The sequence below is a fragment of the Molothrus aeneus genome, chromosome Z (genome assembly GCF_037042795.1).
Source record: "Molothrus aeneus isolate 106 chromosome Z, BPBGC_Maene_1.0, whole genome shotgun sequence".
NCBI classification, from domain to species: Eukaryota; Metazoa; Chordata; class Aves; order Passeriformes; family Icteridae; genus Molothrus; species Molothrus aeneus.
In genome coordinates, this window is record NC_089680.1 from 57,150,375 (window position 1) to 57,174,992 (window position 24,618).

At 37.5% G+C, this 24,618-nt stretch overlaps 1 protein-coding gene across 1 annotated transcript in view; it reads left to right on the forward strand.

Moving 5' to 3' along the window:
• Positions 1-12,594, forward strand: part of CHD1 (chromodomain helicase DNA binding protein 1) — a 54,066-nt gene extending 41,472 nt beyond the window's left edge. Inside the window, exons 28-37 of the mRNA XM_066568894.1 lie at positions 347-497; positions 1,425-1,547; positions 1,890-2,027; positions 4,246-4,509; positions 4,915-5,055; positions 7,796-7,974; positions 9,819-9,915; positions 10,138-10,195; positions 11,144-11,354; positions 11,560-12,594. Coding sequence (XP_066424991.1) covers positions 347-497; positions 1,425-1,547; positions 1,890-2,027; positions 4,246-4,509; positions 4,915-5,055; positions 7,796-7,974; positions 9,819-9,915; positions 10,138-10,195; positions 11,144-11,354; positions 11,560-11,923 — 1,726 coding nt within the window. The 3' untranslated portion in view covers positions 11,924-12,594. The remainder of the gene's footprint in view (positions 1-346; positions 498-1,424; positions 1,548-1,889; positions 2,028-4,245; positions 4,510-4,914; positions 5,056-7,795; positions 7,975-9,818; positions 9,916-10,137; positions 10,196-11,143; positions 11,355-11,559) is intronic.
• Positions 12,595-24,618: the final 12,024 nt, after the last annotated feature.

Here is a 24,618-nt window from a genome sequence, read left to right on the forward strand (position 1 = left end):
TGTATTGCAGTTCCTAAACTATCCACTTAGTTAGAACACTTGGATGTTCATTTTTGCTTTTATTCGTGGCTAGCCAATCCTATCACAAAGCTCATGGCTACAGACAGATATCTGTTCTTCATATTTTAGTCTTAATCGGCTTTAAAACACATTCCAGTGCTGATTTCAATAACTGTTTTATAGAAACACTAAGAAAATATTAATATTTGGATTAATTCCTTAAATTTACCAGCATCTCAGCAGAGAAAATAAATCTAGTTACATTGCCTTCAGTATGTTCTCTTTCCCCTCACTAAGTTTCAGATGTAAAAATCACGTATTTTTCTTTCTAATACATTTCTTGTAGATACGTCATCCCATGCCACACTAAGGCTGCTCATTTTGATATAGACTGGGGTAAGGCAGATGATTCCAATTTGTTGATAGGCATCTATGAATATGGTTATGGCAGCTGGGAAATGATAAAAATGGATCCTGATCTCAGTTTGACACAGAAGGTATGTCATCTACAATAGTTTATCAAGGACTGTTTGCTTAGGTATTGATGCTGCTAAGTAGTGTTACTGAAAGAACTTATTTTATGATAAATGAAATTGTAAAAATATTATATGTCAGTACTTCATACGTAATTCATATCCTTCTCATAGTATAGTACTAGATTTTGGGTTCTTGAGTATTTTATTTTGTAGCATGCATTCTTGCAGTCAGTGTGTGTTTTCATATTCTCACATGGTTGGTTCTGTGTAATTTGATTTTTTTCAGTCTTTTCTTTCTTTACTTCAGTAGTTCTGGTTTTGTTTCTCCATCCCTGCTTAATCCCCAGATTCTTCAGTTGAAGCTGTCTTCCACTCCCAACATTGAGAGTAGCTATACTAGAATTAGTGCAGTAACTTCTTAGCAATAGTGAGCAGCAGATACTGAGGAAAAGCCTGGGGTGAAGTAAGCTTTGTGACAGTGACAACAAACCTATAGCTTTGGGATTTGAGAAGACAGGTTTGTGTCCAAATTTGCTTAGTAATGGTTCCTACACCTGCTTTTCATTCGTTTGTCTGGCTTTTGAAACCATGTATTTGTGTTCTTGGCAGCTGCATTTAGAAGATGAATGAGTCAGAGGCAGGAGTTCTGTGACTGACTGGTACAGGTGCCTGTAATTTCTTAGATGAAACATCAGAGTGGAGACAGAAATATGAGGCTGGTTTCTTGAGCTGGTTTTAAACTCTGAGGCAATTTCCAAGCCTGCATTGGTCGCTTGCATTGGTTTCATTGGAGAGAAATGAAAACATTCTGATATATTTACTGGGTATAGTTGGAATGGATTGTTTACCATGTCCTTTTGCAAGCTTTTTCTATTCTGTGTGCTCCAGGCTACCATCTGAAGTTGATAATCTGTACTCACAGCTGTGATGCTACCATTTTCTCCTCAGATTTTGCCTGATGATCCAGATAAGAAACCCCAGGCAAAGCAGTTACAGACCCGTGCAGACTACCTCATTAAATTACTGAATAAAGACCTTGCGAGGAAGGAAGCACAAAGGCTTGCTGGAGCAGTAAGTAAAATGTGGCATTCATTAATAAGGTAAAACAATATGCTTATTGGCATGTCACCTGATCGTTTTCATTTTTCAGTTCTGCACTTTTTATTTGTGTAGCATGACAAACTCAGGATATTAATTGCAAGTTTCATAATGTATTAGTCTCTTATTATTTGTGTGTATTCTCTATTGTTGCACTAAGCTCTGTCTGCAGTCCTGAGTAAAGTGGTGGTCGTTAGTGGCAATAAATAAGATAAAAGGAACCCTCTCTTTGATGTAAAATCAAATCTTACTTTGCAAATATAGTGCAAGGATGCCTGTCAGTTGACATGATTAAAGAGATCAATTTACATTCAGGGCAATTCAAAGAGGAGGAAAACAAGAACTAAGAAGAATAAAGTGCTAAAGGCTGCAAAATTAAAAGAAGAAATAAAAAGTGATTCTTCACCACAACCATCAGAAAAATCTGATGAAGATGATGATGAGAATAACAAGGTGAGTATCTTTCACACAGTAAAGATACTTACCATACATTCAGTTCTTCCTGTTAGTATCAATTTGTATTTCATCTTCTGCTTGGTTTAATAAAATTATAACACCTGAATGTCATTCTTTTCCCGTGGCCACTACAACTGATGTTGCATCAGTACGAACACATGGAAGACTGTATCTATTTCAGTTTAATGATAAATAAATAAATAAGGAATTATGAGTTTTCCAAATAGTTATTAAAATATTATAGTCTAAATACCAGTGACATTGCTCAGTTTCAACTTTTTTTTTTTAACCATTAGCCCTGTATTTGCAAGAATTGCAAATCACAGTTGTAAAACTACTGGATTTTGCTCATGTGTTACTACTACTGGTAATGATTCTTAAGGTAAAAACTTTTTTATTGAAGCTGAGAAAAATGTCACCAAGCTCCATTGGAATGTGCAGCATCAAAGATTGTATTTGAAGGCTTGCATATGAAAGCTCATTTATACATCATGGCTCTCATTTTTCAGAAAAACTAACCTTGTTGGGTTTTTTTACGTATGATTATTAATCTTGGTATTATGCTTTTGTTGTGTCTTTTTATTTTTGTTGTTTATCACATAACAAAATCACTGGACATAAAAGTTTGGATAAAATTTAGGGTCATGTCACAGCTAATTTGAAAGCAGCTGAATTAAGTCACTGCAATTCTATAATCAATAAAATACTTTGCTTAAAGCAAACAGTTACAAGCCATTGTAATTGTCAGCTTGTTCTAAAAGAAAAACTACGTATGGAAATACATAGTTAAAATTAGCATTAGAAAAGCCATTATAAATCTATGAAAAAATAGTAATTTTTAATCACTCTTTCAGTGTTGTATGTCTTTAAATTGTACTATAAAGAATAAAATGTGAAGCAAGCAATAAAAAAAAAATCAATGTAGACTGCCCTGTGTTTATAGCTAGAATAATCTGCCTGGAATGTAAGACTTAAGACCTGCAAATGTTGCCACAGTTCCCAGTACATTAATGGGGACAACTGGACCCTAAATCTAAGCAAATTAATTGTTTAACTACTTTAAAAATGAGTGTTAGTCTTCATCTCCACTCAAAAGAAAAGACACTGCCATCAGCTGATGGACTTAACTGTGTTTTGGGAAACTGCCTAGAATGCTGTCCTCTTTGTTAATAACAGGTACTCATCACTTCAGTACTTTTGGGCACTGAATAACAATTCCATTTCTGAATACTGGACTGTATACTACAACCTTCCTAAACTACTGGCTTTAGTTACCTAGATTCCATACTGTGTGCAGTATCTAAAACTTTCCTCTTTTACTGCTAGAATTAACAAGAAAGTTTTTAAATAATTGGATTTTTGCTAGAAAGTTCTCATGATACCTAAACACTAAAACCTAGCCCTGACTGAGCTCATAACTTCATACTTGTTCTAAGTAACTTGTTCAGTTCAAGTACTAGACAGTCTTTCATCTGTTTTCACGCAACAGATAAGCAGTTTCTGTATGTGCCTTTCTGGTATGTTCAAATAAATTCAAACATGATAATGATTCTTCCATCTGTGTTGTAATAATACTTTATTTATAGTATTTTTCTGTGTCTGAAAGGATATTAGTTTTTATCCTAGACCTTCTCAGTGAATATTACAAAGAGCAGCGAGTAATACTTTGTTCACCTCCAAACAGTTAAATGGGCACATAACAGAGAGTCTGTAATTAAAGATTTTTTTAAAGCCTCGTAAAAGTAACAGTTCTGGAAAAGAGAAAGTTGGGATTCTGTTACCTTCTCCTGTGATTGTATAATATGGGATTGGGACAGAGCTAATTAGATCAGAGGTCTTCTAACCTCTCGCATCACTTGACTATCTTGACTGACCAGGTCCGTTTTGCAAAACCATACTTCCTTTTAGATTTCAGTTCTTCAGTCTAACAGCCTTTAAAGGGATCAAATTCAAACTTTATTCCAAGTTGACTGGATGCAATTTCTCATGCCCACTGCCTCTACCAATCAGTACTTGCTTTGTCACATCAAGGAAGTGAGTGCATAGCTCTCATATTTCTTGACCAACTGCATTCCAGTTTTATTTAGAGGTGATTTGATAAATCTATGACCAGAAATAAAAAATTCACAGATAAAAAGTGTTTTAATCTTATAGCTGCTAAACTTGTATAGATAGGAACCCAGTTTGATGTTACGTATATGCTTGCATATTGCAGGATGAGATTGTTTCAGTGAAACATCTGCATAAAAAATTTAAAGCAGAAAAAGAAAATGAAGAAAAGCCTGAGCCAGATACTGGTATAAAGAAGGAGGCTGAAGAAAAAAGAGAGACAAAAGAAAAGGAAAATAAGAGGGATTTGAAAAGGGAGAAAAAAGAAAAAGAGGATAAGAAAGAATTAAAAGAAAAGGATATTAAAGAAAAGAGAGAAAACAAAGTAAAAGAATCCACACAGAAAGAAAAAGAAGTAAAGGAAGAGAAGGTAACTAGGTTTACTTATCTTACATAGTGCTAGAGAAGGCCACCAGCTGTATGTAAATGATTTTGAGATGAAAAAGTGTTGTGGATCTGATTAGTTGTCATTTCAATAAAGTATTTTATGTTATTTGAAGCTTTACTTTTACTACCTGAAATCATTAGGACAGGCATTTGAAATGGGGAACTTCAGTGATACAGCTCTTAATTGGACTGAATGTGTGCAAAAAATTCTATTTTTCCATTTTCCTTTTCCATTTCACAGAGCAAGTAAAATGTACTGTCATTGAATGTCAGCATATATTTTATTCTTATACATTGAAGAGAATGCAGTGGTTATGGATATTGTCATCTGTTATAATTGCAGAACCAAAATAAAATGTAGTTAAATATTTTTGTATCTTGTTCTTAGGTTAATGAAATCAAATCCGAAAATAAGGAAAAAACTAAAAAAATTCCATTGCTGGATACTCCAGTTCATATTACTGCATCTAGTGAACCAGTTCCTATATCAGAAGAATCTGAAGAGCTAGATCAGAAAACTTTTAGTGTGGTAAGTCACCTTTTAATAAATTAGTATGTATACTTAATAGTCTAAATGAGGACAATTACTGATATTCTTGATATTGTTACTTGGCACAGTAACACAGGTGATCTTTTGCTATGTCTCGGATCAATGAATGTTATTTATTGACAGTGTCCTAAAGTGATTTTTGACTCTGTTCTAGCAGTTTTATTTTGGCTTTTTGTTGTATATATGCAAGATAATAGAAAAACTTTCCCAACAGTTTGTAGGATTAATAGGTTGAGAATATAAACTAAAGCTTTATCCATGAGAATCACTTGTATATCCTGCTTCTTAAGAGCAGATGTGTATGAATGTTATTGGAATTGATGGAGTCTTTGGCTTCACCAAATAATATATGCTTTCTTCTTTGTAAGATAGCAAGAAAAACTAGGATTCAGCACTTCTTCTGAAGTATTGCAAACTTTAGTTAGTAAACACAGGAAGAAACAATGCTAAAGCACTTAGAAATATCTTGCTGAGGTAATGTCTCTGACACCAAAAGAATTCTGTTTAATCACTACTGCTTACAAAAATATAATTTAGCATTTGAGAAAAATGTATATGCACAATTTATATGAAGTTTTATAGGTTGGCTGAGGCCCGTGGAAAATTATCAGTGAATTACTTTCACAGCTGTGGTTGTTTTGTAATTCAGATTTCAACAGCTGTGTTTTTGCCAGCTAGGTCTGTTTGGTGTATTGTGGATCCTGGCCGTGAGAATGCCAGTAGGATTCTTATCAATATGGCAGTTACTGTCCATGGGTTTATTCTTAACTGACCTGTGATTTTCAGCATGGGCCTTGAGTGATTCAAGTGGATATGTCAGTGTGGCTAATGACAGAAAATAATTTGATTTCCATATGCAGTTATATATTTCTGATCACTTCTCTATTTAAGAATTGCACTCTATAAGCTGTCTTTTAAAAAGCTGCTTTAATCTGTGGCAAGTGCAATATGTAAACCAGATGCTTGATTCCTTAGTGGCATGGGATGGCAATGGAACAGCTTCCCCAGTTTTTCTGAGTTGTCCCTAGATGCTTACCTGGTAATGGTGATACTCCATTCCATTCCATTCCAGGTATTTGTTTGGTTTTTCTAGGTTTGGTAGCATATAGTGGGGAAGAATGGGGGAAGAAGGTGACATTATGTTAGTCCCTGACCTGCTATGTTTATCATTATGCCATGGTCAGGTGCAGTCTAAACATACTAGTTAAGTGCACTTTCAAATGGAAATGTTGTTCAGGCTTAACTGACATAACCTTGATGACAAGGAGGATATTCTTCTGGTCATGGGTGCCATGCTATTGGAGTTTGATGTATGATTAAGCGAGTGTCTGCAATTTAAACCATGCCAACTGGATTTGTCTGGATTTATTATTAAAACACTGGATTCAAAATGTGAAAATTCAAGAATGTGTGACCTTTTTCTGTGGCTAGTCTAAGCATTTCCTGCGGCCACATCTTAAGTGCTGTGTTCAGTTCTGGGCCCCTCAGTTCAAAAAAGGACATTTTGGTGCAGAAGTCAGTCCAGAGAAGGGAATGGAGCTGGGGAAAGGTCTGGACCACAAGTCTTATGAGGAGTAGCTGAGAGAACTGGAGTTTTTGAGCCCAAAGGAGAATCAGGGGAGACTTTACCACACCCTACAGCTGCCTGATAACAGGTTGTAGCCAGGTGAGGATCAGGTCTTTTCCCGGGGAACTGGTGACAAGACAAGGAGAAACGGCCACAGGCTATTTCAGGGAAGGCTTTTGTTGGATGTAAGGAAAGATTTCTTCAGTGAAAGAGTGGTTGAGCAGTGAACAGTCTGCTCAAGGAGGAAATAGAATCAATTTGCCTGGTAATGTTCAAAAGAACATGATGTGGAACTTGATATAGTTCAGTTGGGATGGTGGTGTTCAGTCAAAGGTTGGATTTAATGATCTTGGAGGTTGTTTCCAATCTTCATGGTGCTGTAACCAAACTAGCTTTCTTCTAGGTAGCTTAACTTCTGCTAATATCTGCAAAGGAGTGAGGTTTGAAAAATGCTCAGAGAAGCAATTTTGATCCTTTGTTGAATGCCAAGTGTAATGGTGGCAGAAAGTATTTGTTTGAAATGTACTGAACACTCTAATACTTACTTTTGACATTGAGTTTGTATAGCTTTGTAGGTGGTAAGTCTTGCCCTACATGATTATGCTAAGAGTTGTAATTGCAAAATACAGTTGTAGTAAGGCCTTTTCCTCAAAAATCCTATATATTAAATTAGTGCTTTCTCATATCCTAGTGGTGTCCTACCCTTAAGGGGAGGACATCACCCTAGATTTGTGGAAGCTTGCAAGAGAAAGGAACTTCAAAAGTGAGCAGGTCTGCAAAAGCTTAGAAGGTTTTATTAGTAGATTACACACTTTGAATGAAAGGCATTATGTTAGTCCCTGACCTGCTATGTAAGCCCACAGCAGCGGGTTTTGAACAGAAAAAAATGTGGCTTCACAGCTATCCGGCTGCTGATGTTTGAGATATACACAATCTGATGCTTTCATAGAGAAGTGAATTTCCAGTTGGATTGATAATCTTCCAAAGGGAACATGTAAAACATTTTTAGACCTCTGAGGCAGTCTTGTGTTTCATTTGACTTCTAACAATCCTGTCTTCACCTCTGGTTATATATCACAGTAAAAGGTGAGTCATGCTTGAGAATGAATTTTTTTCTTTTGAATTGATACATTCCTTTTTTCCATTTTACAGTGCAAAGAAAGAATGAGACCTGTCAAGGCAGCATTGAAACAGCTTGATCGACCAGAAAAGGGCCTTTCTGAAAGAGAACAGCTGGAACATACTAGACAGTGTCTTATCAAAATTGGGGATCATATTACTGAGTGTCTAAAGGAGTACACAAATCCTGAACAAATTAAACAGTGGAGAAAGTAAGTTATTTTCTTGGATTTTACTTGAAAAAGGGAAATCTACAATTGGTTCCTTTGAGAAGAGTAGGTTTTAGTTATTTCTCCTGTTTATTTTTCCCCTTTTCTTGTATCTTTCTGCTGTTTTAAATAGGAGTCTATTAAAAGGTGATTATACATTGTTCTGACTTGTAATGGACTGACTTTAAGCATTGATGCAGAGCCCTGTATTTTGTCCAGAGTGTGGAGACATCTCTCTCCTTAACAGATGTGGAAAGACTGACAGCAAATGCTGGAGGCTGGTCACTGCCACTGTATTCAGTGAAAACCATTCTTACCTTTAACGATCTGGTTTTTCAACTTCAGGTCATTTTGGTTTTTTAGTAATTCATGTTGAAAATACACAGTTCTAAAATTGTGTTGAATGTATGATTCCAAGTTGTAGAATTCTTTCTTTTTTTTTAATGTACTCTAAAATGAAATTGTGTATTATGTATTAACTATTACTTGATAACAAGTATTTATCATAATGTACTCAGATGCACTTGAAAAGCGAGGGAAGAGTTTGCATCTATATCAGATGACAGTATAAAAAGAACTAAGAAAAAAATACTGGTCTTGTATGTCATTTTTACATTCTTAATGCAATTTTACTTACTTTTGTCAGAATGTTCCGTTAATGTCTCTATGCTTGAAAATACATCCTGTGATGTATCTTGCATTTTTTTGAAGAATTCTGTTAGTGTAATTTGCTTCTGCTGATTTTACTTCCTTTATTTGAAAATACTAAGGTGATCTGAGATATAAAAACAAGATCCGTGTCTTAGGTTTTGATAATTTTTTTATTATTTTAAGTGGAAACTTGTAATAGAGCTGTTATTGAGAATAATGCTGTGATGTTATGTGTAGATAAATAAAATTATTTTAGCTACATTTGATAAGAAGTATTGTAGTTTATATTAAGTTAGAATGGTCTCATTAGACACAGCATTGACTGGCTGCATACTTGGTCAAACTTGTGGACAGAAATTATCATGTTTAAATAATCACAGTGAAGGAGAATCCTGCTGTTTTGTGAAGCCCCACACTTCAAATATTTTTGATCACTGTTATTCTGTAGACTTTTCTAAGCATGCCACCTGCAAATTTCACTTAAAAAATCAGTATCTGTTAAAAAAACTTTACCTGTGATCATGGAAGAAAAAGTTTTCTTCAAACTTTTGGCATCTTGACAGCAAAAAACCTAATTTGCTCTTCTTTGGTTCCTTCAAGCACAGATTTGGCACAGATTTATTACCCTATGGCTTCTGTCCTCTTTCACATCTCTTACTTGGTTTCCAAAAGCCTTGACTAGACTTCCAAAAGTCTGTGGAAAATTTCTCTTGCTGATGGTTTAGTACAGTAAGGTTTGTTGTATCAAGTTGTGTTATCCTGTAAGAAATTTCACGTTTGAAAGAATTTTTACTTCCTTTAGGTACTTAAATTTTTTATTTACAGGCTGGTAAATACTCAGAATTCAAACAAATTTTTAGAAGATATATATCTATAAACTCATAGCTGTGGTTTAAATAAGCATTTTACAAAAATTTAACAATTCTTATTAGTACTATTGTCCTTGCACTTCACACTCTGAAGTACTTACAATAAATATTAAAAAGTGAAAAAATTTTAAAGGGATCAATCTTTCAAATATTTAATTTACAACTGCATAACATTTCTTGTGCAATTTGGCAATATTGTGTAGCTTATATACCATTTCCAGTTTACTGAAGTACTGTTTAAATAATTTCAGTCAAATCCATGTTCTGCTACATAATAAAGGGCAAAGAAATTTAAAGACTTACAGCTTCTCTTTTCTTCTTCCTCAGAAATTTGTGGATTTTTGTCTCTAAGTTTACAGAATTTGATGCCAGAAAGCTACATAAACTGTATAAACATGCAATCAAAAAACGTCAAGAGTCTCAGGTAATATTTTTAAATTGTTTTGAAATACACAAATACATATTTTAGTTAGTATAACTTTTATTAGATTTAGAGGATTATGAAGAACATGGAAATACACTTCAAGTTGGTATTTGTGTTTGCAGTATAATAGTCTCTTTTGATAGGGTATTTTTCTAATGTATTAAAATGAACTTTGGGATTTATTAATAAGTACATTTTTACCAGTGTACTTGTCTTTTTTAGCAACACAACGATCAGAATATTAGCGGTTATGTGAATACACATGTAATTAGAAATCCAGGTAAGAAACTTTCAAGTATATTCTTGTGTTAAATACCTTAAGTAGTCATGTTTACTTCATTTCACATGTCTTCTGGTTCTGTTTTCCACATGGTTAAGTACCACAGTAATAGACTGATTGGAAAACCTTCACTAATTTGGTCTTGAAATCCAGCAGAGTGCAGAGTGAAGCTGGTACTTACCAGGTTATTTGAGCATCCTTAAAAAAAAACCAGTTTTGTGTTAAATTTTGGAGAGGGCAAGAGGTCTACTTAAAACCTATAAATTTATCAGAAATTCTGAGACTGTAGCTGTCACAGTATCACTATGATGAAAGAAAGCAGTTCATTAGTCAGTCACAGTCTGACAGGGGCTGTCACAGTTGTTAGTTACAGGGGCTGTCTTTTATTGTTGTCAGTAACACTGATTTTTTTTCCCCACATGTTCCCACACCTGCCTTTTTGTATGTCGTGCTTTATTTAATCTTGTGTTACTGAACTTCGAAGTGTATTGTTATGGACTTGAAATCAACGATCACAAATTTTAGGAATACTACTGAAATTTTTTTGCTAACAAGGTGTTTCTTTAAACTATTACTCATACTAAGTCTATCCCTTCTTAGAGAGGAAGTTGCTGCCATTCTATCTAAAATTGCTCTACTAAAGGTACCCTCTACTCACTGCCCATTTGGACACTCAGCTTCATAGACTGAATGGAGAAGTTGAGAAGTTCTATGCATCTACATTTCCAAGTCCTATGCATCTACATTCTAGCTTGATTTCCTCTTAAATCTGAGATTTTCTTCTGTTCACTGGCATTAGTGCATTTCATTTTCAGCTATTTAGGTCTTGTTTCTTTTAAATTATGTCCGTTTCATACTGGTTTACAGCTGATAGATAGAAGTGCTGTTTGAATTAGGTGAAGTAAAAATGTTATGGTATTTCCTTTTAACCTCTGCTTTATTAAACAGATGTGGAAAGACTGAAGGAGAATACAAACCATGATGACAGTAGCCGGGACAGCTATTCCTCTGATAGACATCTGTCACAACACCACGATCATCATAAGGACAGGCATCAGGGAGATGCTTACAAGAAAAATGACTCCAGGAAAAGGCCTTATTCAGCCTTCAGCAATGGAAAAGATCACAGAGACTGGGAACACTACAAACAAGACAGCAGGTGAGTTTCTTTAGCAATTTTGAAATCTGGTCAGAATTCCCTTTGTGTTTTTGTAGTTATGCTTGTAGGAAGCACCAAACAATCTTTTCTGAGTAACACAAAATTGCAACAATGATCTTTCTCTAATGCGGTTCTGTCAATTTTACATAATTGTGGCTCTTGATGTGTTACCAGTAACTAATACAAATAAGTTCTTGGTTTTTAGGTACTACAGTGATAGTAAACATAGGAAGTTAGATGACTACAGGAGCAGGGACCACCGGTCAAGCCTGGAAGGGAGTCTAAAAGACAGCCGGGTTCATTTGGATCACCGTTCCCATTCAGACCACAGGATACATTCAGATCACCGTTCCTCTTCCGAGTACAGCCATCATAAATCTCCCAGAGATTATAGGTACCACTCAGACTGGCAAATGGACCACAGAGCTTCAGGTAGTGCCCCAAGGTCACCCCTGGATCAGAGATCTCCTTATGATTCAAGATCTCCCCTCGGTCACAGATCTCCATTTGAACATTCATCAGATCACAAAAATACACCTGAACATACATGGAGTAGCCGGAAAACATAACAAAGACTGATATTTTCTGGACCTTCTTTTAGCCATATACAGTAAATTAACACAGTAATTGCCTTACATGACTTGAAAGATACAGACGGGATATTCTATCAGTAGCAGTATTGTTACTTCTTTCCAGGATGCAAGGTCTATTATCCCAACAGAAGAAAAATATTTTTGTATTTAAAGTTTATGCTGCACTGTGCTGCAAATGCTGTGGCACTTTTTTTTAAGAAATGGAAGATGTTTACTTTTACAGGGACCTCAACACTGCCCATTTCAGACTGGATCTTAGTATGACACTCTTCATGTCAAAGTGGTTTGAGGCTGATAATGTTTTAAGTTATGTTTGTAAATGAACTTTTAAACACTGATCTGTGCTCATATTTCAGGAGGGAATGGGGAGAATATTTTTTTTTCTTAGTAAAGAATTCTCAAGGACTTTGTTCACTTTCCAAAGCTACTTGTTTACATTGTACACTGCGACCACCTTGCCGCTTTTCATCACAAGCTTGAATATTTAAATTCTGTACCTATAACTGTAAAATAGTCAGGATTTGTCCTGTTTGTGATCAGTTACAATGCCTTTTTACAAAACAAACAAACAAAAAAAATAAAAGCAAAACACAAACTAAAGGCTGTAAATTGTTGTAAATTTATTAAATGAGCTTTTTCCCCCGTCAGGCTTTTTTTGACTCTTCCTTTCCTCACCAACTCAGGACTTCTTGTCACAGTTATGAAACAAAATCAGTGTACGTACATCTTTCAAGAAAAGATTTTGATGGAGTCACTGTTCAGAATGTAAAAATGGGGAAAGGAAACTATTGTATTTAGTGCTCCCTTTTTTTGATACTTTAGATACATGTTTTGTTTTGTGGTTTTGGGGGTTTTTTGGTTTGTTTTGTTTGTTTTTGTTGGTTTTGGTTTTTTGTTGGGATGGGTTTGTTTTGGTAGGAGGTTTTTTTTGTTGTTTGTTTGGGGTCTTTTGGGTTTTTTTTTTTGGGGGGGGGTCTTTTTTCTGTATGAAGCTGTCAGTGTTGTGATTGTTTGTAATGAAATGGTAAAAAAAATCTAGCTAAACTGTGCTCTGGAAAGCTTTTCAGGTGCATTGGTTTCAAAGGAGGTGTGTCAAATACCTGAACAGTTCAGTATCCAAATCAATCAAAATTAATTGTAAATTCATATGTTCCCTCTTCAACATGGGCAATAATGTCAAATGTGCTATGCAGGTAGTTAATATTTTAAAAGATTTGAATTATGACTTTATTGACAGAATTGTTACAATGCACACTGATTGTACATAGATAACTTCTATCTGACAAATTAAATTTAAACTAAAAGGACATGTGGGTCTTGTAGTTTTCTGCTGTGTTTTTCTATACTGTGTTACTTTTCCCCATGTTTACCATAAAAACATTAAAAGTACTGAATTTTATTCCTGGTGATAAATAGAGAAGGTACCTAGCCTGGCATCAGATGGCAGGAGCTGCATCTGCTGCTGCAGTTTTTCTCTGCTCCTGCAATATGGAGTATTTTTTCCAATTAAGCAGGTTTATATGGAAGCATTTCCATAGAACCACGATCTGCCACAGAGTATGTCTAAGGACCTTATTGTAGGCACAGTTGCTGCACATTAAGTAGTTGTTGCTCATTTAGTGTAGGCTGGGACTTGGTTAATTAATGCTGCTTCATTTCTTAACTTTTCATCTTGACAGGAGCTGAGGGGTTTGAGTGGTTCTGCTTTCAAGCTTGATTGTTGAGCAGTGTTCTAGGCAGCAGAGTCTGATAAGGTTTTTCATGTGTACCATGCACATTCCACTTCCAAGGGTGGAAACATAGAAGTCAGAACATCTCCAGACACATCCTATAGCATAGACAGGGCATTCCCATGGAGCCTGGTTTTCCATCAGTGTGGCTGTGATACAACATTGCAGCTTCACATGACATGATTGGTCTGTACATTTTCACCGAAGGTCCCGAAGGTCTCTGAAATGCTTGATGGCTTTGATGATGTCAGTCTTTGGGAATTAGTCTCCTTATACTTTGTAAATATAACTTTTACTCAGTTATATTTTCAGATCACATTTCCAATAGTTTCATTTTTTCCCCTCTGCTTTCCATTACATTTTAAGTACTTGAAGTTTGATGATGGAAGTTATCTTCATTGCTGGTAATGCCTCTTATATTATGCTGTATCTTACTTTTCAATTCCATATCCTCTGCAAATGATCCTTTTATCATTCAGTCTAAATGTAAGTTTGATCCTTGTTTTGCTCATTTTTAATGAAAAGTCTTCAAGGAGTGTGTCCAGTCCTGAAGCATCCATCAGATACTAATGTTGCCTGTCTGTCAAAGATTTTGGGAAATAAGAATTCTGAAGACTGCATGTCCTCATATGGCTATTGATAAAGGCTTAGGTGTTTCATCTACCATGCATAGAAGTCTAAGACTTCCATCTTAATCCTGTTATGTGTTTCTAGTCTACCATTCCCAGTACTACCCAAAAAAGAGTAGATTGTTTTTAAGTATGAAAAAGCAGATTAAAAAATGCATTACTGCTCTTAAAGTTTTAGGGTCAGAGAAATGCATATTCTGGTTGCTGTTAGTTGTCAAGTGTGATGTGATCATCATTTACCTGATCACAGTTGCTCTGTTTTCCCCTATTTTGATCCTCCATGCATATGTTGTGGTGTCTGATCAGCATTCAGACAGTTGCTGGATTCTGAGAGTCTTTCACCACAATCAACAGGACTTGCAAAGAGGGCACCTCTCACTGAAGGATTGGCAGTTCCTGCGGTGTTAACATGACACTCCTATGAAAGGAGTGTGCCCTGACCTCCCTTTGAGATTCCCTAGGATAAGTATCTTTGATGCCCTTTTGAAGCTTGATTGCTTGTTTTGTCCCTGTGAGATAGTTTGTCATCCACAGACACATCTTGTGAGTTTCGAAGCCCTAAATGGGTAGTTGCAGGGCTCCACTTACAATATAAAATCCCAGGAAGTCCTCTGGTAGCAAAGCAGTTTTAAGGAGCTGTTTTCATCTCCAGTGTTGCACCTAGTGTTGTGTTCAGTGACAAGAGCTATTTTTGGTAGGAAATTACCTCACCATTACTTAGGAATTATACAGAAATCAATGTAGAAAATTTCTTGTTTCTGTTAGAGAGTAGTAAATAATGTTAAAATAGTAATACTTGGTATGAGTTATCCATTTGTACCAAACAAGGTTTGTTTTACTGAACTGTGTTGGGACAGGTGTGTACTGCCACTTTATGTCATCATTATTCCAACAAACTAGTGTGGCTGCAGTTGAAATTTCAGTTTTGTTCTTAAAATTTTACGCTGAATCTTTTATTTGTGAAACAGTCTAGAAGCAGTAGCTAAGGAACACAATTTTGTGGGATGCTGATAGGAGCAGAATGAAGAGAAGGTTCATGGAATTAGTTGTTTGTTTCTTAAGCTTTTATTTTCCTCTCTATTCCATTTACTTATCTTAAGATATAAGTGGAGAACACCTGAGTAATGGTAAGTACCTTCTGGTCCACCTATCCTTAAACTCCCATGGTGTATTTGGATATGGTCAACACAAACCCAATATTTCTAGCATGTATTTTCCAGGCCCATAGCCCTACCAATTTATTGTTTTGTTGGTTTGGTTTTTTTTTTTTGTTTTTTTTTTTTGTATTTTTAAAGCTTTTAACAAATGAAAAATTTGTCATAAAAGATGAAATTTAATGATGATTGTTAATTTTCATAAAAATGTAAGAATTGCTGTTTAATTGTCCTGATTAAAAGAAAATAACTATTTCTGAACCTTGCATAACAAAATAATTCTGATTTGTAAATTATTTTTAGCATCTTCATAAACCTATTCAAAAACTACTCTTGAGATTGAGGCATTACCACAGTTGATCCCATTTTTGCAGTAACAAAAAGAAGGGCTTTGCTGGAAGGCTGACTGTCTCAGCTGTGTTAGGATGAGTCAGGTGAGTGCATGTTTCTTGTATGCCAGATAGGTGACTGTGAAGGAAATTGTGCCCCAGGCTGCTGCAAGTCCCTCTGATGCCTGCTATTTAAACTTGAAGTGTCCAAACCCAGCCTGATACTGAGTGAACCTATTTTTATATCCCAAATTCCCACCCCACTACTTCACCCTCAGTGTTTCTTGAAGACTTTGGAAATCGCAGCTGCAAGACTTCTGAGACATTTTGACATATAAACTTTAGATCTATATTCTAGTTCAAGAACTAAGAATGAAGCCTGAATAACACACTTGAACATTACACATTATTTATTTCATGCAGTTTTTTCATCAGACAAGTCTGTCTTCTCTGAAAATAAACACACAGATATCATGGCAGAAAATCATGTAACACTGATCCCATGAGAGAAAATAATCAGAGAGCTTTTATTACTGCAGTACTCTTAGACATCCACTGTGTTTTATTTGCATCAGAACTAGTATTTGCTGCAGTAACTGAAGCATTTGGAAAGTAATCTCATTCATCACTTAAAATTAGCTACCAGATTTGGGTTTCCCTAATTCTAGGATTGATAAGTGGCTACCTGTATTGTATAGACCAAATGACACTTTGACATTCTTTTTAATCACTAAGAAGCACAGCAAACTTCAAAGCTTTGATTTGTATAAGCATACTAGCTCATCATTCTTTTGCAGTCTTGGAACTGTGAAAAGTAGTCAATGACTGAGCAATGTCTTAGTTTGAAAGACAGGTGTCCGCTAGGGTAGGCAGAAGCCTTGAAATGGAGAATGTAAACACTCTCCCTCCAAATTATTGTAATTTTGAAATTAAGGGGCTCTCGGGCACATATATGAAGATAGTGTTATAAACGATCAGTTGAAAAGCCAACTTATCAGAAATGTGAAAATATTTTATTTTTCTTTTTCCACGACAAAAATACGGTTCTCAAAACCACCACAGCCAAAGAGACAGCATCGAGCCCAGGGTCAGCGCTGAGTGAACCTAGATCCGACCTCTATTGCATCAGATCTATCCCTGTTCACGTGCACTGCTTTTTGCGGGGCTGTTTTATACAGTTTTTTATGCCTGAGGTAGAGGAGTCCCAGTTTCTTTTGTAACTCTGCATATTCAAGACCGTTTCTTTCACTGTGCAGAGCTGGAAAATCGCTGTTTCCTGGTCGATAGCCAGTGTTAATCTCGTCAGGGGAAGTCACGTACTCAGATGTATCTTTCTGGCAACTCCTGCTATCTCACTCGGGATAGCGGTGATCATCGCGCTGGGCACGTCTATTCATAAGTTAACTGAGTATTGTTCTCCTCCTGCCTCCAGGAATCTCAGAACTCAAGTAGACGTCTCTCTTTGGGCTGCTTGTGGTCAGAGACTCGTTTGGATTTCACAATTGTATAAAATACATTCTCTCATGGATTATTTCATAACATATATTACAATAGTGTGTAAAATGCATGTATTTTATGATTGGCTTTTCGCAAATATTAAAATGATTATATGTGTTGTGTTAGAAAGTAATGCTGTATTAGTTTTCTTAAGTACTGTGTTAAATATAGTTTTAGGTTATAAAAATTGTTAAAATAGAAACGATGCTATGTAGGATACTTTTTTTAAAAGAAAGGACTTGCAGCAAGATAGCAGCCACAGGACAACTAAATCTTTCAGAGAAGAAGAATTTATGACCCTCTTATGAGAAGAAATGAACTTCTTCCCACCTCGAAGGCGCTGTTAGGATTCAGAGGAAGAAGTTGACGATGACCAGACAGAATCCTGTATTTGAATGGAATTTATGCATCATGTATGAAGTGTATGAATATGCAACAGGCTATTGTTTTTAAGGGTTAATCCTTTGTTAACAGGTGTCCTTTTTCGGGCTCGTGCTGCCCAGAAAAAGGTACCCGGACGTCCGTAACTCTTTGTCTTTATTGTCTCATATTGTCCTAATTCAACTTGTCCAAATATTATTACTCTAATTGTATTACTATTTTTATAACCATTTTATTACTATTAAATTTTTAAAATTTTGAAAACAAGGGATTGGCGTTTTTAACAATTTGGTAGCAGAGGATGGTTAACACCTCGCTGCCGGTGCTTTAGGAGAGTCAGAGTAGGGAAGGCGCGCCCTGCCCTCTTTGGCAGCCTCGCTCTGTCTCCTCTGAAGTGACCGACAGACGCAGGTTACGATCTGTGGACAAAAGGAGGCAATAAAGAGAAGGGAAAAAGGCTCCCTACAACTGCGGTAATTGGCCCCCTAAGACTAGTAGTGCGCACGAAGAACCCGGGAAGGAAAAGGGATTGGTAAGTATTTCTCGGGCGGGCAGGTACGGGGGGATGAATGTGTGTGAATGAGAGGCGGGCTGGTTGTCCCAGACCTGCCAAGTGAGTGATGAGTCTCCCATACTGCGTTTCTGTCTTTTCTCGAGAAAAGCAGCCAGTAAAGAGATGAAGCGAGTGATAAGAGAGTGAAAGAATCCCCCAGGGTTACTGGGACTGGGTCTCAGGGAGGGGTTCGACCCCTTAGAGGTAGGGAGCAAGGTTTCCTAGCCCAATCCACTAGGAAACAGGACAGGAGGGGCCCCTAAAAACCTGCTGGGTTGAGGGATTTATATTCCAAGAGCATCCAAGAGCAGGGTTGAGCAGAATTCTGTCGGAGTGAGGATATGCCCGAGAACACTCAGGGTGGGACAACACAGCTAGATTGAGGGATGAAAATTTTGCCCAACAGTATCCAGGGTTGGACAACACAGCTAGATTGAGGGAAAAAAAATGCCCAAGAATATCCAGGGTTGGACAACACAGCAAAACAAATTAAATGCCCAAGAGCATCTGTAGTTGTATCACACTGCTGGGTTGAGAGACAGAAAATGCCCAAGAGCATCTGGGGTTGAACAACACAGCTGGATTGAGGGAAAAATACCCAAAAGCATTTGGGGTTGGACAACACGGCAGGACTGAGGGAAAATTGCCCAAGAGCATCTGGGGTTGGACAACACAGCTGGGTTGAGGGATATCCAATAGCACCGGGACTGGCCAGTAACACCTAAACTTGTAATAGGTGATGTGAAAGTAAGAGGTACCTTATTGTTGTTGCGTGTGTGAGAGTGAATCACACACAAAATCAGTCTCAACTTCCCGGGCGGGTGGGAAGGGGGAGGCAGTGGAAAGAGGAGTGAGTGACCCGCACACCAGGCTATTGTTCCCAGGCAGGTGGGAACTTTTGGGCCGAAGTGTATAAGTGACCTGCACACCAGGGTATTGTTCCCGGGTAGGTGGGGACTTTTAGGCCGAAGAGAGTGAGTGACCTGCAAACCAAGCTAGTGTTTTCCGGGTGTCTGAGGGGGCCGTAGCTGAAGAGTGTGAGTGACACGCAGGCAGCCTCACAGGTGAATGGGCACCAGAGGCAACCAGAGTCAGGGCCCTTCCATGAGGCCCGGAGATACTGAGACCTAGAGGCCAACCCCAGGGCGAGGGGGGCCACAGGGACCCGTGATTTTCTGGCGACAGAGATCCACTTTGTGTCTTGAGAGTGTGAAGGAATGTGTGAAAGTGAATGAGAAATAAAAGTGAGTGAATGTAGATGAATGAAAGTATAGGTAATGTGGATTGTGCATTTTAAGCCTTACCATATCTCCTTGGAGGGAGGTGTATTGTATTGAAAAGCAGTGTGAGAAAAAGGGGGGTTTTTTTGAGTGTAAGTAGTTGGAAGAAAAGTGGTATTTAAGTTGTTAGTAAAAAGTGGAAAACAGAAGCAGGGGAAAAATAGATAGAATATTGAGAAATGGGGCAGAAATCCAGTAAGGTGGATATGGGAAAGAAAAGTGGGGAAAAATTACCAACAAAAATACCCCAAGATAGCCCTTTGGGAGTTATGTTAGCAAACAGAAATACAACTCCTTGCAAAATACAGGGTATGTAGATGTTGATGAGAAAAAAACATGCAAACTTGTGAATTACATACTCTAAAAAGAGCATTAGAATATTTAACACAAAAGAAAGGAGTTATATATTGATTCAAGGTATGCCTTTAGAGTAGCACATACCTTAAGAAAAATTTTAAAAGAGAGATTACTTAATTCAAGAAGAAAAGGATTAGTACATGAGAAACTTATCTTAGAGGTTTTAGAGGCATTAAAATTACCTAAGAGAGGTAGCCATAGTACATATTAAGGAACACCAAAAGGTAAAGACCCCAGAAATAAGGGGAAATAATGTGGTGGATCAAGAAGCTAAAGATGCAGCAGAAAATGGAGCTGAAAGAGTTAATATTAAATCCAAATGAGGAAAAATTGGAAATTCCAAAGTTTAGAGAAGCAAAAAAGGGGAATTAAAACAAGACAGGTGGCGAACAAGATAAATCGGGAAAATAGAAACCTCTTGATGAAAGACAATTAGATAATAAAATGCTTACCAGTCAATAGCAGAGGACATGTATCAAAAAGCCCAGTGGGATACTCGGGCTTTGTGTGATCGTTTTTTGTAAGGAACTATGGGTGCATTGGGATTTTTGAAATAGAAAAACAAGTAACTGAAAGATGCATAATTTGCCAAAGGATAAATAAAAGGGGTGATGAGAAAAACAACATGAGAAGGTCGTGAGTTAACTCGTCGACCATTTCAAAGTAACCAAGCAGAAGTTTGGATTTGTTAAGCTCTGGATTTATTTGTAAAAACCGTTTAATCCAGAAGAAAAAGAGTATACCACATGCTGGGGAGGGGGGAGGTTGTAAGAAAATAACATTTTTGAAAAGCAATAAAAGAAAAAAACAGAGAAAGTATAAAGCTGGGAACAAAAGTATTATCTCATCCATTCCCGTCTGTTCCCCCACTCGTTCGCAGCTGCACCCCCCCCCCCCCACCCAGCCCCTGTGCCCGCTCCGGCATAGTCCGTCTGTCCCAGTCCGTCTGTCCCATCCCCAGCTGCCCTGCAGCCGGGGTCAGTCGCCGGCTTTGTCTCAGCCAGATCAGCCATGTGGCGCCGATCCACGCTCAAGCTCGGTCTGCACCGGAACAGCCCCTCGGGCAATCCCGGCTGCAGACCCCGCCTTTGGAGGACCGAGACCCTCAGCTGTGCCGAGTCCCCCGTCCTGCCCTGAGCTCCATTCCCTTGGTAACCACAGCTCCGGCTGCTCAGGGGAACTCTCTAAAGGAATCACCTTATCGAAACACTAAAAGTTCAGTTAAAAGAAAGCCCTCTCCTGATTCTTCCTAAAAATATGGGAGAAATGCTATAGAAGATAAAAATCCAAAAAGAATGGCATAAAGGGATTAGTCTATTTCCATTAAGAGAGGTTCTCATAGGAAGGGACGGACCAGAGTTTGTAAACGCTCCTTTGACTTCGTCTGAAGTCTGAAATTTTAAGAAATAAATAAAAAGAATATTTAGAAGATTCCATAGGCATAGCTGAACAATTAGACCAATTTTTAGGTCCAAACATTTATACTTGAGAAGAGATGTGGTCTGTAATGAAAATAATATTTTTCTCAAGAAGAAAGGTAATTGATCAGAGCAACTGAAATAAAAGCTTAGGAAAAAGATAATCCACGGGGACCCCCAGAGAAGACAAAATGTCAACTGTACCTCCTAAATAAAGTTAAAATATTGAGGAGGGGAGAAAATACATGAATAATTCTTGTAATTACATAACCAAGGGAATAAATGAGACATATCAAAGGCGAAATGCAAAAACAAAAGGTTTTTGAGGGACAGCTTTTAGAGAAGAAAGAAGAAACTCCAACTAAATAGATAAACAAACTTAAGAGAAATAGGAAAATGGTTCTAAGTAAGCGGAAAATCTGAAAATCTTTAAAGAGATGGGCACATAGGAGGAATAGGGAGGTCATAAACTCTAATTTTTTTGGGGGGGCAAATACCATCTGGAGCCTGTGATAACTTTAAAAGTCGGTCCCCAAGAAGAAGAATTAGAATTTGTAATAGACACAGGGGCAGAGAGAACCTTCCTGTTATATGTTCCAAAAGTTATAGTGTGAGCAAACATATAGTGAAAGTAACAGAGGCAAAAAGAGAAAGTTTTACATTTCTGGTCATTAAAGATGTGGTAATTGAGAGAAGAAACTAGAATTTGGATGGGAGATGTCTTATTGGTCCCAGGAGCAGGTAGCAATTTATTGGGAAGAGTCTTACAAGTGCAATTAAGAATAGGAGTTATATCAGAAAATGGGAAAATGACAGCTAGGGTTTTAAAATTAGGCCAAGAAGATGAAGGAAAAAAAAAATCAACAAAGAAGTTTGGGCTGGAGAAGGAAATAGGAGAGGATTAAATATCAACCCCCTAAGGGTTACAATTGAGAGAGAAGATTGTCCCCTACGTGTACATCAGTATCCTGTATCTTTAGGAGGATGGGAAGGTTTGAAGCCAGTAATAGAAGGACTAATAAAGGATGGGGCATTAGAACCTTGTATGTCTCCTCATAATACCCCTATTCCCCCAGTAAAGTCTGATGGGAGTTATAGACTAGTACAAGATTTAAGGGAGGTTAATAAAAAAACTCAGACTCACTACCCAGTGGTAAAATATCTTAGACACTTAATAAATAAAAGTAGCTGGAAACCCAACCATGAGAAAATTGCAAGACTTTTGTTCCTTCTCCCTCCCTCTTCAAAGAGGGAGATCAGAAAATTACCTAGATTATTGAAATATTATAGATTATAGATTGAGGGGTACACACAGGTAGCAAAATTTGTGTATGAAAAAATTGACAGAAGGAGATTATATAAAATGGACCAAGGAAGATATTGTTAAATTAAAAGAGTTAAGTTAAAACTAGCCTAAGTACTAGTTTTAAGCTTACCCTTGTTTGAAAAATCCTTTATCATTTATACATAAATACAGAAAATGGAGTAGCTCATAAAATTTTAATTCAGGAGTGAAGAAGAGTAAAAAATATCTAGTAGCTTATATATCAAAAGATGTTAGACCCAGTAAGCCACAGCTAGCCAGTATGTATTTAAGTTATAACAGCTACTGCAATCCTAGTAGAAGAAAGTTCTAAGCTTACTTTTAGAAGTAAATTAGTTAAGTTCGCCTCGTACCGTCTGAGGTGTGTTGAATCAAAAAAAAAAAAACAAAAAACAAAAAACTCAAACAAAAAGGTAAGAAGGAAAGAAAGAGAGAAGTTGAAGTAGGGGGGTGGTTAGCAAACTCTGAGATGTTGGAATGTGGAGTGATGACATCTTGGTGCTAGAAGAGAGCAGGAGTGTGAATGCGGGTTTTTTGCATGAAAGGCAGGGAAGTGTCTTAACACATGGTCGTTAAGAGGTTATTCAATGCCGAACTGGGGTCCAGAAAGGGTTTAGCAGGACGGACCCTCCTTGAAGAGAAAAGAGGATAAGTTGACTAGAGAAAGAAAATGTCAGGAGCACCTGAAGACGCCAAGTTGGGGTTGTCAAGGTTGGGAGGTGTCTGACCGCTCCCTACGAGCGGCGGGGTCTCAGGGGCTGCGGCAGGGACCGATCCATGGAGGTGACCCGGCAGCGGTGCTGGCAGCAGAGGACACAGGTTTGCCGGGCAGGAGCGGGCTGGCTCCGTGGCGGAACTGCCGGGGTGGCTCCCAGACTGCCGGGGTCCCAAGTCCAGGATGGCAGCGTTGACCCCGGTAAGTGGGCCAAGAGAGAGAAGGAAAGAGAAAGAGAGAGAAGAAGACAGAGAGAGGGGGCAAAAGAGACCCAAGGCTGCCCCCAGGGTCCCCATGCCCGTGGCTGTTCTCCCCTGCTCCGGCCCTGCAGTGAAGTGGCAGCACCGGGAGAAGGGCAAAGAACAGCATTGACAGCAAGGTCATGAAGAGAGGGGGAGGGGGCTAGCACTAAAAGATAAAATCAAATCAGAGATTGCTGACTCTCCAAACCTCACAAAGTGGTTTGTTTTTCTTAAGTTAGTGGTTTTTTTCTTTTGTGTGTTTTGTTTGCTGTTAAAAAGAAGTTGTTTGGTTTTTTTTTTCCTGAAGAATGGGTTTGTAAGGCTAAAACAATTAAATGCTGCCCAAAAAGTAAAAAGCAATAGATGTGATACATCTCGTGTTGAAATTGGTCAGGCTTTTCTTACTTAACTAACTGTAACTCACAGAAAGAAGAATTTGCCTCTGCCGCTATTAGCACAGCTGGATAGAAGAAGAAGAGGCTGCTGTGGAGAAAGCTTTTAGCTAAACCCAGAAAGTTTAGAAGAAAAGCGAATGGTAGAAGTTAGCGCAGTACTGTCTTTCTTTTATTACTATGCTATTAAGAAGTCCTTTCCAGGTACTACTGAAGCAACAATCGGAATCACAGAAAGAGGGTGAATTAATGCCAACAGAATCAAAAGACTTGTGAAGAAACCTGAAGAATAGACTAACACATTTAAACCGGGTGATACCGAACTGACTTTCCAATGGGGACGGAATGGTAATAGTTTAGAAAAACCCAAACGATCCAAGAAATGTACAAAGAATAATACTGAATTAAGAAGTAAGACAATGCTTATATCACTGGTTTCAAGCACTACCTGAATAAAACATCTCCTTTGGGGAGGAATACTTCAGATAAAAAGATCAAGACTGTTTTTGTATTCTGACCTTAGCCTGTGAATTGTACAGGGGAGAAGGGAAATTACTATTTCCATTAGTAAACTTTATTTGATTCATTCCAATACTGGACATGCTAGCTGGGTTATAAGTAAATGCTTGAATTGTGGGAATAATTAGTATTGTGGTTCACAAAATTTATG